The following is a 14,119-nucleotide window of genomic DNA, read 5'->3' as shown; positions in this document are numbered from 1 at the left end:
AGGACTTTGGTGTGATCGTGTGTAGGAAAGTCCGTTGAAAGTCCGTCGAAAGTCCGTCGGACCAGTCCGGTCGAAAAGTCCACTCGTGTGTACGCGGCATGACTCTGATTTCACTCCACACTCTGAGCCTTTCACAATGTGCAATAGAAGCTGCAGCAAGTCAGATAGAGCCCGCCTCATTTCCTGGCTGGAGGATGTCCACCATCTATTCGGGGATGTCCCAAAGTTTTCAGTACAAGGGCCACATCATATATTTTATAAATCTTGACGGGACTCTGATCTGGACCCTGATGTAAGGGGGAACTCTGATGGGGAATTTCATGTAAGGGGGACTCTGATGTGGACAGACTTTCATGGAAGTGGGGACTCTGATGGGATCTTTCATGTAAGGCAGAGTCTAATGAGGACTTTCATGTAAGAGTGAACTCTGATGGGATATTTCAAGTAAGGGAAGGTCTGATGAGGACTTTCATGTAAAGGGGCACTCTGATGGGATCTTTCATGTAAGGAAGGGGTAGTCTGATGAGGACTTTCATGTAGAGGGAGTAGGATGGGATCTTTTTATGTGATGGGGGAGTCTGATGAGGACTTTCATGGAAGGGGGAGTCTGATGAGGACTTTCATGGAAGGGGGGGTCTGATGAGGACTTTCATGGAAGGGGGGGTCTGATGAGGACTTTCATGGAAGGGGGGGTCTGATGACTTTCATGGAAGGGGGGAGTCTGATGAGGACTTTCATGTAAGGGGAAGTTGGATGAGGATTTTCATGTAAGGGATCACTCTGATGGGAATGGACTGTCAGGTTGGCAAGAAACGGGAAACATAGACTGACCTGAAGACCTGTGAGAGAGGCCACTGACCCCAGCTATGGGCCTGATAAAACCTTGCAGTGGGACGGATTTGGCCCTTAGAGACACCTGATCTAATCTTTTTCCTCCCCAAACAGGCTGTCCATGGACCGCCCCCTTCATTCAGTAGTTTTCAGTTCTTTCAGTCATAAAGGTTCAACATCACATGGGAGTGTTAAAACAGACGTCTTGCTTTCAGTAGTCTATGTGGAGCACTCTCCTGGCCCCTCCCACCAGCCATGATCTGCCTGAATTGCATAGAGAAGCACAGAGACCCAGTAATGATGTCACTGGATCTAACATTAGGTATGTAATAAAAACAGAAAGGCTGTATTTAAAAGTCTCCTTAGCATGTTCATGAGGAGGGGACAGGATGAATTGGGGGAGGAAATATATAAGCAGATTAAACTTTATCTTTAAATTACAGATGCTCTTTGGTGCACCCCAGCAACCTTTGCTTGTAACGAAAAAAACAGAACAGTAATTTGCAAGCATTTTTGGCTAGCACATTAGCACAAGTGAAATTGCTTGGCAAATGCTACAGCTCCTATGATTTCCGCAGATGGGCAACCGGGAAAAAAAAAAAATTGAAAAATGGGTGATCGGCTAATGGTAGAGCAGAGAGTTCCCAATGTATTGGAAAAGCTCTGCATGCAATAATGAGCGCTAATGACAACTGGAATTGCTTTGCAGCTAACCATTGACATGGCCAATTATGGCACACACTTCTTATATAGGCTTCAGCACTCAGCATGGTCATCCTTCGGCTTCATCAGAATGATAATGGTCACATTTTCTTTACGGTTATCCCTCATTTTACACTGAGGTTTTGGAAAGTAAGGGGTTATTCCGACCTCCACCTTCTCTCGCCTCTTACGCACCATGGGAGCAGCTTGCCTGTGTGTCCGATACATGCTCCATCGCCATAGCAACATGCCACGCAAATGCGGCCACTAACAGCTCCCTGCTGCAGAGCTGAATAGGGGCTATAATAGGGACTGAGGCAGGAGGCACCAAAATTATTAACTGCCAGCCGAGGGAACAGACCGAACACCGTGATCAACAACCTGTCACTCACACGGCTCTCCTGACTCCAAATGTGTGTTATAGTTTCCATCTCTCTACATCACCCTGTACAAAGAGGGGCAGACTCATACCCCCTTCTGTCTGTATCATCCTGCAGGAGGACAGACTCATAGATCCCTTCTGTCTGTATCACCCTGCAGGAGAAGGACAGACTCATAGCTCCTTCTGTCTGTATCACCCTGCAGGAGGAGGACAGACTCATACCCCCTTCTGTCTGTATAACCCTGCAGGAGGAGGACAGACTTTTAGCTCCCTTCTGTCTGTATCACCCTGCAGGAGGAGGACAGACTCATAGCTTCTTCTGTCTGTATCACCCTGCAGGAGGAGGACAGACTCATAGCCCCCTTCTGTCTGTATCACCCTGCAGGAGGAGGACAGACTCATCACTCCCTTCTATATGTATCACCCTGCAGGAGAAGAACAGAATCATAGCCTTCATCTATCTTTGAGGACATAGAGCACTGGCCTCCAAACTGCGGACCGCTGGCTTTCTACTTCCCTTGGTTAAAGTCTGGCCACCCTAAAGTCTGAAGGCCCTTTGCTGAGAAAGTTTGGAGACCCTGGATATAGAGAGGAACAGCTCTAATGTAAATTAAAGAATTAAGTTAAGTTCATACCTCCAGTAGATTATTGCAGCGTCGTACAAAGGCGTCCACCTGTGCAAAAATACTTGTTTGATCCAAAACCCATCCGACTTTGGAAAACCTTTAAAGTAATGAAATAACAATAAGAAGGACTGACTGACTGCACAGCATTGTCTTCTTTGTAACACACAGAGAGAGTTGTCAGTTGGTGGATCGCACTCCGAAACGTGATAAAGAACATTGCTAATGATTTTAATTACCAATTAAAACTGGATGTCAACACATTTAAGAAATTACCCCAATGCTATACAATGTTGTAGAGCAGTGGTCATCAACCCGGTCCTCAGGGCCCACTAACAGGGCAGGTTTGCAAGATAACTGAAATACATCACAGGTGATATCATTTGCTGCTCAGTGATTGTAGTATTCTAGTCTGCATCTCCCCAAGGTAATACATAAAACCTGGCCTGTTAGTGGGCCCTGAGGACAGGGTTGATGACCACTGTTGTAGAGTATAAAGTATTGGATCAATACATCAGAATATTTTATGGAAACAACTGATTTCAGGGGAGGTGAAAATAACTCATCCAAATCTTATTTGAATACTTTATGGACACTAATTAAATCTCTATAACAGGGGGGTCCAACCTGCAGCTCAAGTTTGTCTGGAGGACGCCTGGGATGCCGTGCAAGCACAGCAGCCACGGTGGCCGACAGACAAGTCCAGCCCATGCTCTTCTGTAGGGACATCAGGGATGCCGTGCAAGAACAGCAGCCACAGTGGCCGACAGACAAGTCCGGCCCATGCTCATCTGTAGGGACACCGGGGATGCCGTGCAAACATAGCAGCCACGACAGCCTACATTGACAAGCTAGGCAAATGCACGTCTGGAGGAATGCCGGGGCTTACATGTTTGGAAAAGCACCAGCAGCAGGGAATGCAGGGGCTCCAGGTAAGTAAATGCAGCATGGCCGGATGTAGGGGTGTGCTGGGTTAGGCTTCGCCCCTCCTTTACCTCCCCACGTAGCACATACAGAGGCTACATTCACACTGGCAATTAGGGCTGGTACGAATTGTGGCAGCAGTTCTTTCTGCGGCTCTCTATAATGACGGTTCGCTGGCAGCCGCACCTATTCGTGGCTCTCTACACTGCCAGCGATTACCTGTGGTGATCACTGCTGGATGCCGGCCACCTGTTATTATTATAGTGAACGGCCCTGGCAGCCGCACCTACCTGCTGAGAGTGGCAGGAGGAAATGCTCAGCAGCTATCCTTGTTAGTGTATTTTATGTGTGACCCAAGACAGTTTCTCAACTTTCAATGTTGCCCAAGAAGGTCAAAAGTTTTGACACCCCTGCTCTAGAACTATTCACATACTGCTAAATGTGCCTATAAACCACCTTTATAGGATACTTTATGTGTGGACTGGAGCCTTAATGCCAAGCTCTTGTCTGGGTGACCAGGGCCCCACTGGAACGAGCTGTAGTGGTCAAGTCGGGGTGGCTCCTGTTCTTGGGTAAATAACCGATACCAATTTACTTGGGCACTACACAAACCAACAATGTAAGGAACATCAACGTAAAGTCTGTGCTCTCTCCTAGTTCTCCCCTATCAATCACAGCTCTCTTTCAGTGTTACCTATTATTCGGTTTCCTCCTCTCCACTTCCTCTTTCTGTAGGAGGACCTCAAGGTTCTGTCCTCGTGACCCTTCTCGTCTACATTTACACTTTCTCCCTTGGTCAAATAATAAACTCCCATGGCTTCCACTACCATCTCTATGCTGATGACACACAAATCTATCTCTCTACTCCTCACCTAACTCCTTCCGTCTCCTCTCACATTTCTTTCTAAAACTGAGCTCATAATTTTTCCTCCGGCCTGTGCCCCCTCCCCTGACTTCTCCATCAAGATCTATAATACAACTATCAGTCCCTCCCCTAATGCCAGGGTGCTAGGTGTAATCCTGGACTCTGACCTGTCCTTTCAGCCCCAAATCCAATCGCTGTCCAAATCTTGCAGACTTCATCTCCGTAACATCTCCAAAATCCGGGGGGCGTGGCCTGGACGGAGACCTGAATGGCAGCATAGTTTGACTGCTCCTGCAACCCGGGAATCAAACCTCACCATTTGGGCACCCTGCACCCGAAACCCAATATGAACAGAACCACCCGGAGCTCATCTACATCCCGGGCCACCATGGAACCAGGTACTCAGCTGAGTAAGAACATTCCTGAGATCTTCCGGACACAGCGCCAGTCGGCCATTGTGGCCTCTCAGGCCCAGACCCCGAGCTCGCCTAGCGTGACAAGTGGTACACACGCAGGACGGGAAACCCCCACTTTCGATCCGGCTCAAGACCGGCTCCCAAATCTGACAGATCTAGAAAGGTTCGCTCTAGACATCAAAAGCTCTGTTACTGCGGCGATAGCAGAAATAAAGACAGAAATCCAGGCAGTGGCTCACCGCATAGACAACGTGGAGCAAACCACCCAGACACATGCGGCGGCCATTCGGCAAGTCCAGCGCACATATGACACACAGCTCTCCCAACTCTTTGAGCTACACAGGCACGTGGAAGACCTCGACAATCGAGGTAGGAGGCACAATATTAGGGTGAGGGGAGTCCCCGAGAGCATAGATCCAGGTTCTCTACAGCAAACCATATGTGTGATCTTTAATGAGTTAATTGACCGCCCGGCTGACTCACCCATTGATATGGAAAGAGCCCACCGAGCTTTACGCCCACAACCGCGTGAAAACGAACCCCCCAGGGACATTATTTGCTGCGTGGTGAATTTTCCGCTGAAAGAGGAAATCTTAAGGAAAGCAAGAGAAAAAGGCAGAATTATTCACAATGGCGCGGAAATTAAACTATTCCAGGATCTGTCCCAGATAACGCTCCAAAACAGAAGAGCTCTACGACCCCTGCTGGATGCTCTGCGTGCACGCAATATCCAATACCGCTGGAGATTTCCGTTTGGTCTTTCGGCGTCCGCCAGGGGGCGCTCCGCCCTGCTGAGAACGCCGGAAGACTTACAGAACTTCTGCGAGCAACTCGATTTTCCTCGCATGGATCTTCCGGACTGGTACTCCCTGTACTTCCCTTCGGAGCCATGGATGCCAACCTCGATGAACCCGACCCCAAAGGCACAGCGGCAAAGATCGCGCAGACGGGGAACGGACTCAGGCCCCTCATCTGCCCGATCCTCTCGCCGAGATCTCTACCACCGCAGCCCGGAATCGCCCCCCTCGCCCTCGGCAAGGAGGGGCCATATGGATGCCTAGGAATCTTACCCTGCTTTCCAGTGCTCCCGCTCGTAAGTACATAGCCTTACAATACCGGATCCCCTCCTCGTGTGGTAGCGGGACTCCCACCTGATGCACACTTCTAATCCTCTCTCTCCAGCCCCATAGCTGTTCCTTACCTCACCCCCACGGGAACTCTCCCCCTATCCGACAGGACGAATATGAAGAGGACCTAACCAAGGATCTCCCCGACTCTTGGCTTTCTACTCTTATGTCTCCCAGGTAAAAAGTTGCTCTCTGAATATGTCTACGCAATCTGTAGCCTAAGTAAACAGGAAGGTTTACACCTAGGAAAAAGGTTCTTCGATCACCTAACTCAGCGACATGACATAGACAACTTTACCCCACACGCTTGACTCCCTTGTGATATTATCTGAAGACGCACAATTACCCCCCTTTTAACCATCGCTTCCTGGCACCACGGCTTCCACAATACGCTGCCACAGCACGGGACTAAGCCATAGTTATGCCTTTTTTTTTGTAGCCAGCCAGCATAATATATATATTTATTTTATTTGTGTTTTTTTTTTTTTTTTTTTTTTTATTTTATGCCTGACTAATTTTATCATTCTTGTTCTCGCATATCTAGATGCGCCAAATAGAAACAAATAGCATGGAGAGCTGGGATGCGTGGGGCGGGGGGGGGGGGGGGGGAGGGAGGAAAAGAAAAAAAAAAAAAAGGGGGAAAATAAAAAAAAAAAAAAAAAAATATAAGGGGGGGGAGGACCAAGTGTTGAGCCTCAGTCCCATACGCATGATCATTTGCTTGTGAGGGTCCCTCCCCTGCTGACGGGGGGTCCAGGTATGGACTTTCCCTCTTCTTGGCTCTGGCATCCCAGGTCTCCATGCACTGACACAGATTGCCTAGCTATGATGTTTTCATTTTCATTAACAATGATAGATCCTTCCACCATTATTATGCAAATGTTTAGCAAAGGGAAGTATGAGCATGCCCTAGACAGCTTGGGTTCCTCTCCCGGGCCCCCCCCCAACTCTCGGCCTGTACCACACCTCCCCTCGGCCCCTCTCCTCCGCCCTTGGCTTTCCCATCCCCTTGCCCTCTTTCCCTCCCCTATGTCTCCCCACCCCGCCCTGAGACTTACCCTCCTATACTACGCTAGAGAGGTAGATTGTGCTTTTATTTGATAACATCTGCTGAACAAACTATTCAGGCTTACCAAGAGTATGCACACTGGAAGCAAGGTTCTCCCTTTATCCCAGTTTGAGTTGGTATCATCTATGTGGCAACAGCCTCACTGTGTTAAGGTTCTCTTTGTTATATTTAAAATGATTAATGACGGTTTCCTTATACCTGTTCTTGCTTACCTTAAGCTCTTAGCAGGGTCCCACTATGCACACAGGTATATGCACCTCCAGTGCATCCTTATCACAATTGCTTTCTGGTTCCCGGGTGGCAGACATTCGGTGATCCCCGCCCATTCTCTCATCCCCACACAGCGGTTCCATTGGGTCAACTGCTGACATCCCAGATCCTCTTCTTCTTTCTTAAGGTGGAATAGAGATTCTATTTCCATCTCTGGAGTAGTCTGTCTGTCTTTTCTACCCTCTCTCTTCCCCCTTTTCTCTCCCCAGTTTTTTGTATTCTTTTTTGACTTTCACTTGCCCTCCCCTCCAGGGGAACTCCCCCCCCCCCCCTTTTTTTTTTTTTTTTTTTTTAATTCCTCCTTTTTCTCCTCTTCCCCTTTTCACTTTCTAAATTCCCTCTCATCTAATACCCTTAATCTCTCCCTTTTTCTCTTGGGGCGGCGTTCACCCCCCCGCCCGCGGCTACACCTTTAGCTCCATAGTCCCGCTCCACTATCTGGCACATAAACATGAACTCCAAACACAAAACAAATTCACCCCTGACATTGAAGTGCATTTCCCTCAACGTGAAGGGTCTTAACCTTCCGGAAAAAAGGTCCAAAGCTCTATCATCCCTCTCCAAACATGGAGCACATTTTATATACCTACAAGAGACACATTTTCGCTCGGACGCCATTCCTAAATTGTCTAACCATATTTATACCACGGCAATTCATGCCACAAATCCAGACAGTAAGACTAAAGGGGTTTCTATATTAATAGCCAAACACGCAAACTTCCATCTTGAAGACTCCCTCATCGACCCTGAAGGTCGATTTATCTTTCTCAAGGGCACTTACGCCTCCAAGCCCATAACTTTAGCTAACATATACAGCCCAAACGAACACCAGGTTTCTTTCTTTAGAAAAATATGCGACCTTCTAGCCTCATTTCAGAAGGGGCTAGTACTACTAGGAGGGGATTTTAATGTTCCTTTAAATCCCCTGCTGGACTCCTCGACTGGGACCTCTGCATTGACATATAAAGCCTTACGACAGATCAGGATGCAACTTCAAAGCCTAACCCTGCATGACGCCTGGCGCACACTGGCCCCCTCAGTCAAAGACTACACATTTTACTCAGCCCCACACCAAAAATATTCCAGAATTGATTATTTCTTTTTATCCCAGACTGACTTACCATACTTACTTCAATCCACGATAGAACCCATGTTTTTATCAGACCACCACCCGATTACGATCACGCTTTCTTTCCCAGACATTATCACCAAAACGAAGCTTTGGCGTTTAAACGCCCCTCTGCTTAAAGACCCAACCTCCAGTGACCACATACGCACCCGCATCCAACAGTACTTCACTGAAAATTCTAGTCCTGAAATCTCTCTAATATCCCTTTGGGAGGCCCATAAATGTGTTATCCGAGGCGAACTCATGGCCCTAGCGGCGAAAAACAAAAGGTTACAACAGGAAAGAATTCAAGAGCTTCTCTCCTCGGTTAAAGCCCTTGAAACAACCCACAAATTAACGCAAGCACAATCCACTCTTCAAGATCTAATCCAGGCCAGATTTCTCCTTTTGGAGGAACTTGATAAAAGAGCTAAACGGCGGTACGTTCTTGGCCAGAGGATTTTCTATGAACACGGAAACAAAAGCGGCCGTCTTTTGGCGCGCACGGTACAATCGTCTAAAAAATCCTCAATAATTCATACTATTCACAATACCGTGGGGAATCCTCTGGTCAAGAAGGAAGATATTGCCAAAGAATTCAAGAGTTTCTATTCGAAGCTATATAACCTGAGAACCGACCAAACTACCCAATCTACTCCCGATAAACGTCATGACCTTATTACTGAATTCTTGGCCAACTATAGCTCTAAACCCATAACCCCCCAACAATCACTCGAGCTCGAAAACCGATTATCCTTGTTAGAATTACAATCAGCCATCAAACAAATGAAAGTGGGCAAAAGCCCGGGCCCTGACGGATTTTCCCTACAGTATTATAAATCTTTCTCCAAGGTCCTCTCCCCAAGACTGCTCGATACTCTTAATACCTTATCGGATCCCCAGACTAGGCCGGATAGAATGTTAGCTGCACATATCACCGTGATCCCCAAGGAGGTTAAAGACCCCTCTTCGGTAGCTAACTATAGACCGATCTCTCTCCTCAACGTGGATATCAAGATATACGCAAAAATTCTTGCGAACAGATTGCTCCCCCTTCTACCCGGCCTGGTCTCCCTGGATCAAGTGGGATTTGTCCCTGGACGTGAAGCCAGGGACAACACCATTCGTACGCTGAACCTCCATCACTGGCTCACACTCTCCAAAACACAAGGCTTCTTTCTGTCGCTGGACGCCGAGAAGGCGTTCGACAGGGTGTCCTGGGACTACATGCGAGAAGTTCTCCGGGCCATCGGTCTAGAGAATCGCATGCTCTCTTTTATCATGGCATTATACTCCGGCCCATCTGCAGCGGTAAAAGTCAACGGACACCTGTCGGACGCCTTCCCCATCAGTAACGGCACGCGCCAAGGTTGCCCACTGTCACCCTTAATCTATATTTTGACCCTGGAACCACTCCTCAATAAGATTCGGCTCAACCCCGACATCCAGGGGGTGACAGTGGGGAAGCGAGAGTTTAAAGTCGCTGCTTTCGCTGACGACATCTTACTCTCTCTAAGATCGCCTCGGACCTCACTACCTAACCTCCTCAAAGACTTATCATTTTTCGGTAAAATATCAAATCTTAAAACTAACTACACCAAATCCCATGCCCTCAACATCACCTTACCGGCCCAGGAAGTTGCACATTGTCAGGAAGCTTTCCCCTTCCATTGGGAGAAGAAAGCGATCACCTACCTCGGTATCAAAATCCCCTCGACCCTATCAGAACTCTATACCTTGAACCATCACGCGGCAATCCTAAAAACGCAAACCAACCTCAGGGAGTGGATGGGTTTAAATGTTTCATGGTTTGGACGATCTGCCCTGATCAAGATGATTATCCTACCACGTCTACTATACTTGATACAAGCAGTCCCGATCCTCCTGCCACCAAGCTTTTTCTCTATATACCGCAAAGCATGCTCTTCATTCCTATGGAGAGACTCGGCACCTTGCATCAAATTCTCACGCCTCACTTTACCCAAGTCTATAGGAGGCATCGGCCTGCCAGATCTATATAAGTATTATGCTGCCTGCCATCTCACAAGGATCGCTGACTGGAATATCCACTCCTTTAAAAAGGCGTGGGTATCCCTTGAAAATAATTTTTCGTCACGACCCTTACACCTTCTGCCCTGGCTACCTCAAAAAAATTGGCCACAGTCTATAAGGACCCATCCGCTCATCCTCCCCTCCCTGTTAGTTTGCAATAAGGCCGCACGAGAGGGAACTTTGACCTCTATTCCGGGCCCCCTAACCACACTAAGAGGGAACTCGGACTTCCCTCCAGGGGACTCCGAGAACTTTCTACAACATGACTGGCCCTTTGAGGATGTCCTAGCTCTTCAGTTCTACTCAGGTGGAAAACCTACCCCCCTAGATACCCTCAGAGAGCAGACCAGAAGGGCCTCGCTCCCCTTCTGGACATACAGACAAATTCGTCACTTCCTTGAAACCAAAGCTCATCAATCATGTTGGTTGAGACCCCTCACTCCCTTTGAGTCTCTCTGCCATCGTAAGTCCCCGCAAAGACACTTGATCTCCCTCATATACAATCTGTTATCGGAACACCTAACCCGAACACTTGTACCCTCACAAGAGTCCTGGAACAGAGACTTACAAATACACCTCACAACAGAAGACTGGAACACAATTCATGAATATGCCCATAAAGGCTCGCTAAATGTGGCAATACAGGAAAATTGTTATAAGGTAATTACCAGATGGTATAGAACACCTTCTCGCCTCAATAAATTCTCGTCGGATATACCCGACACCTGCTGGCGATGTGAGAAGGAAAGAGGTACTATGCTCCATGTCTGGTGGGCCTGCGAGAAACTTCAGCCATTTTGGGCAGAAATTCATGAGATCATCATTCAGGTCACTACTTTTAAGCTAGATTACTCTCCAGCCCAATACCTCCTACATCACACCTCCCTCTCCAAAAAAGTATACCATAAGTCCTTAGCCATGCACATGGTCAATGCAGCTAGACTATGCATTCCCAAACTATGGCGTTCCACAAGTACCCCAATGATCAGGGAGTGGTTCGCGAGAATCACCAAAATAAAAGACATGGAGGAGTTGATACATATCTCGCAAGACAAAATGCACAAATTCCCAGTCACTTGGGCATGTTGGATCCATTATACATCTATTGATAAATTCCTTCAGTATACCCGTTAGGGTTGCCCCTCGACCTTGAAATTGAATGACAGGCGGTGCTTGGCGGGCGGGTGGGTGGAGGCGGCCTCTCGACTTCCCTCCCCTCTCTCCATAACTCTCCCTATACCCCCACTACCCCCTCCCCCCTTCTGTCTCTTGATCACCCCTTTTCTTTCCTTTCTGTTTCTACTATTTCTCCTCTTCTTCTCTCTTCTAAACCCTAGTTCGGTTTCTCTAGGAGAGCTAGGGATTCTAAATGAACACTTTCTGACCCCACCTAAGTTGGACACCTTTTCCCACTCGGAGTTTCATCATTTATAGTACCCTACAAGCCTTCAAAGGCTTTATGACGTTTAAGTTGAGTCCCAGGTACGTTTTACTGCTGGTTTCCCTCTTCCTAATGGTGCGGGGGGGGAAACAGGGGGGAGGCGAAAATTGATAATGTGACCCTCTGCCCATAGTCACTAATGTTTGGGTTTACCCTTCAAGCTCCTGGACTCACCTCTTCAAGTTTTATTTTATTTCCCTAGTTTTTTCTGTCTGAAGGTACTAATGTTCGTCCTAAACATGCTGTAACATATGTTGCGTGAGGATACTCTGTATGTTTAATTCTTGATGCTTAATAAAATTTTCATGGAAAAAAAAAAAAACATCTCCAAAATCCACCCCCTTCTAACCTTTGGAACCACTAAGCAACTTATTTACTCCCTCGTTATCTCTCGCCTTGACTATTCTAACTCCTTCCTCATTGGACTACCTCTTTGCAAGCTGTCCCCTCTTCAGTCTATCATGAATGCGGCTGCCAGACTCATCCACTTTACCAACCATTCGGTATCCGCCACCCCTCTCTGCCAATCCCTCCGCTGTCTTCCCATTGCCCAAAAATTGAAAACACTAACAATAACATACATAGCCACTCACAGCTCTGCCCCGAGCTACATCACCAATCTTATCTCCAAATATCACCCAAACAGTCCTCCCTGCTCCTCCCTCCTGCTCTCTAGTCTCCTCCTTCCATGCTCGTCTCCAGGACTTCTCCAGAGCCTCTCCTGTCCTCTGGAACTCACTACCCCAATCTGCCTGGTTATCTTCTACTCTGTCCACTATTAGGCGATCCCTGAAAACTTATCTATTCAGGGAGGCCTATCCTGCCTTCAGCTAACAACCGAATCTTCTACTTCCTTCATCAGTTCATCTCTCACAGTTACTACCTTTTGTTTCAGCAGCCCCTCCTTAGTAGATTGTAAGCTCACAGGACCAGATCCCTCCTAACCCTCTTGTATTGAATTGTATTGTGGTTGTATTGTCTCCCTTTATTTTGTAATGCGCTGTGCAAACTGTTGGCGCTATATAAATCCTGTATAATAATAAAGCACATTCCTGCTTCAGCTGATCTATGTAATAATATACTGCAATATAATGCGCCAAACGTATAGTGACGCACAGAACCATATGGCATTAAACTGGCAGTAATGCACGCAAAACGATATGGCGTTAAACTGGCAGTAACTCACACAGAACTATATGGCGTTAAACTGGCAGTAATGCACACAAAACTATATGGTGTTAAACTAGCAGTAACGCACACAAAACTATATAGCGTTAATCTGGCAGTAACGCACACAGAACTATATGGCGTTAAACTGGCAGTAACGCACAAAACTATGTGGCGTTAAACTGGCAGTAATGCACGCAAAACGATATGGCATTAAACTGGCAGTAATGCACACAAAACCATATGGCGTTAAACTTGCAGTAACGCACGCAGAAGTAAATGTCGTTAAACTGGCAGGAACGCACAAAACTATATGGCGTTAAACTGGCAGTAACACACACAAAACGATATGGTGTTAAACTGGCAGTAACGCACGCAAAACTATATGGCTTTAAACTGGCAGTAAGGCATACAGAACTATATAGCATTAAGCTGGCAGTAACGCACCCAAAACGATATGGCGTTAAACTGGCATTAGCGCACACAGAAGTAAATGGCGTTAAACTGGCATTAACGCACACAGAAGTAAATGGCGTTAAACTGGCAGTAACGTAATCAAATAGACGTGTTTAACTACACTGACTATCTGAACTGTCCCTACTCTAGATATACACTAATGTCAAGATTACTGACACGGTCTCACTACACTACACTGAAACTATCTGAGCTGTCCCTACTCCACACTAGTGTATGTATGAATGACATGGTATCACTACACTACAGTGAAACTATCTGAACTGTCCCTACTCTAGCTGCACACTATGCAAAGCTGAATGATGGTCCTCCTCACTACACTCACACTATCTCTAGACTGACATTAAACTAATATTCTACACTGACAATTGAAGCAAAATAGCACAGTATAGCACACTAACTGATAACACTGAACAAATCCCTGTTCTATCTCTCACCACGCCAAAATCACACTGAAAATGTCTGCCATTGAAAAAATACTTTTATACTGTGGGGCGGGAATGAGCCATGATTGGATAAAGTCATGATGACAGTGCTCTGTGCCTTGATTGGCTGAAGCTTTCACTGCTTCAGCCAAACAGGGCTTGCAATGTACTGTTCAGCACCGCAATGCATTGTGGTCGGTTCATGGGGGCGAACAAACAGTCGAACTACATGTTTGTTTGGCT

The 14,119-nt window shown here is 47.0% G+C and overlaps 1 protein-coding gene across 1 annotated transcript in view; it reads right to left on the bottom strand.

Annotated features, from left to right (window-relative positions):
• DNAH2 (dynein axonemal heavy chain 2) overlaps positions 1 to 14,119 on the bottom strand; it is a 391,751-nt gene that overhangs the window by 304,886 nt on the left and 72,746 nt on the right. The window contains exon 9 of the mRNA XM_073623723.1: positions 2,551 to 2,638. Within this exon, the coding sequence (XP_073479824.1) occupies positions 2,551 to 2,638 (88 nt within the window). The remainder of the gene's footprint in view (positions 1 to 2,550; positions 2,639 to 14,119) is intronic.

This window comes from Aquarana catesbeiana, linkage group LG03 (genome assembly GCF_042186555.1).
Source record: "Aquarana catesbeiana isolate 2022-GZ linkage group LG03, ASM4218655v1, whole genome shotgun sequence".
Taxonomy (NCBI): Eukaryota; Metazoa; Chordata; class Amphibia; order Anura; family Ranidae; genus Aquarana; species Aquarana catesbeiana.
This window is presented reverse-complemented; position numbering and strand designations above follow the sequence as displayed.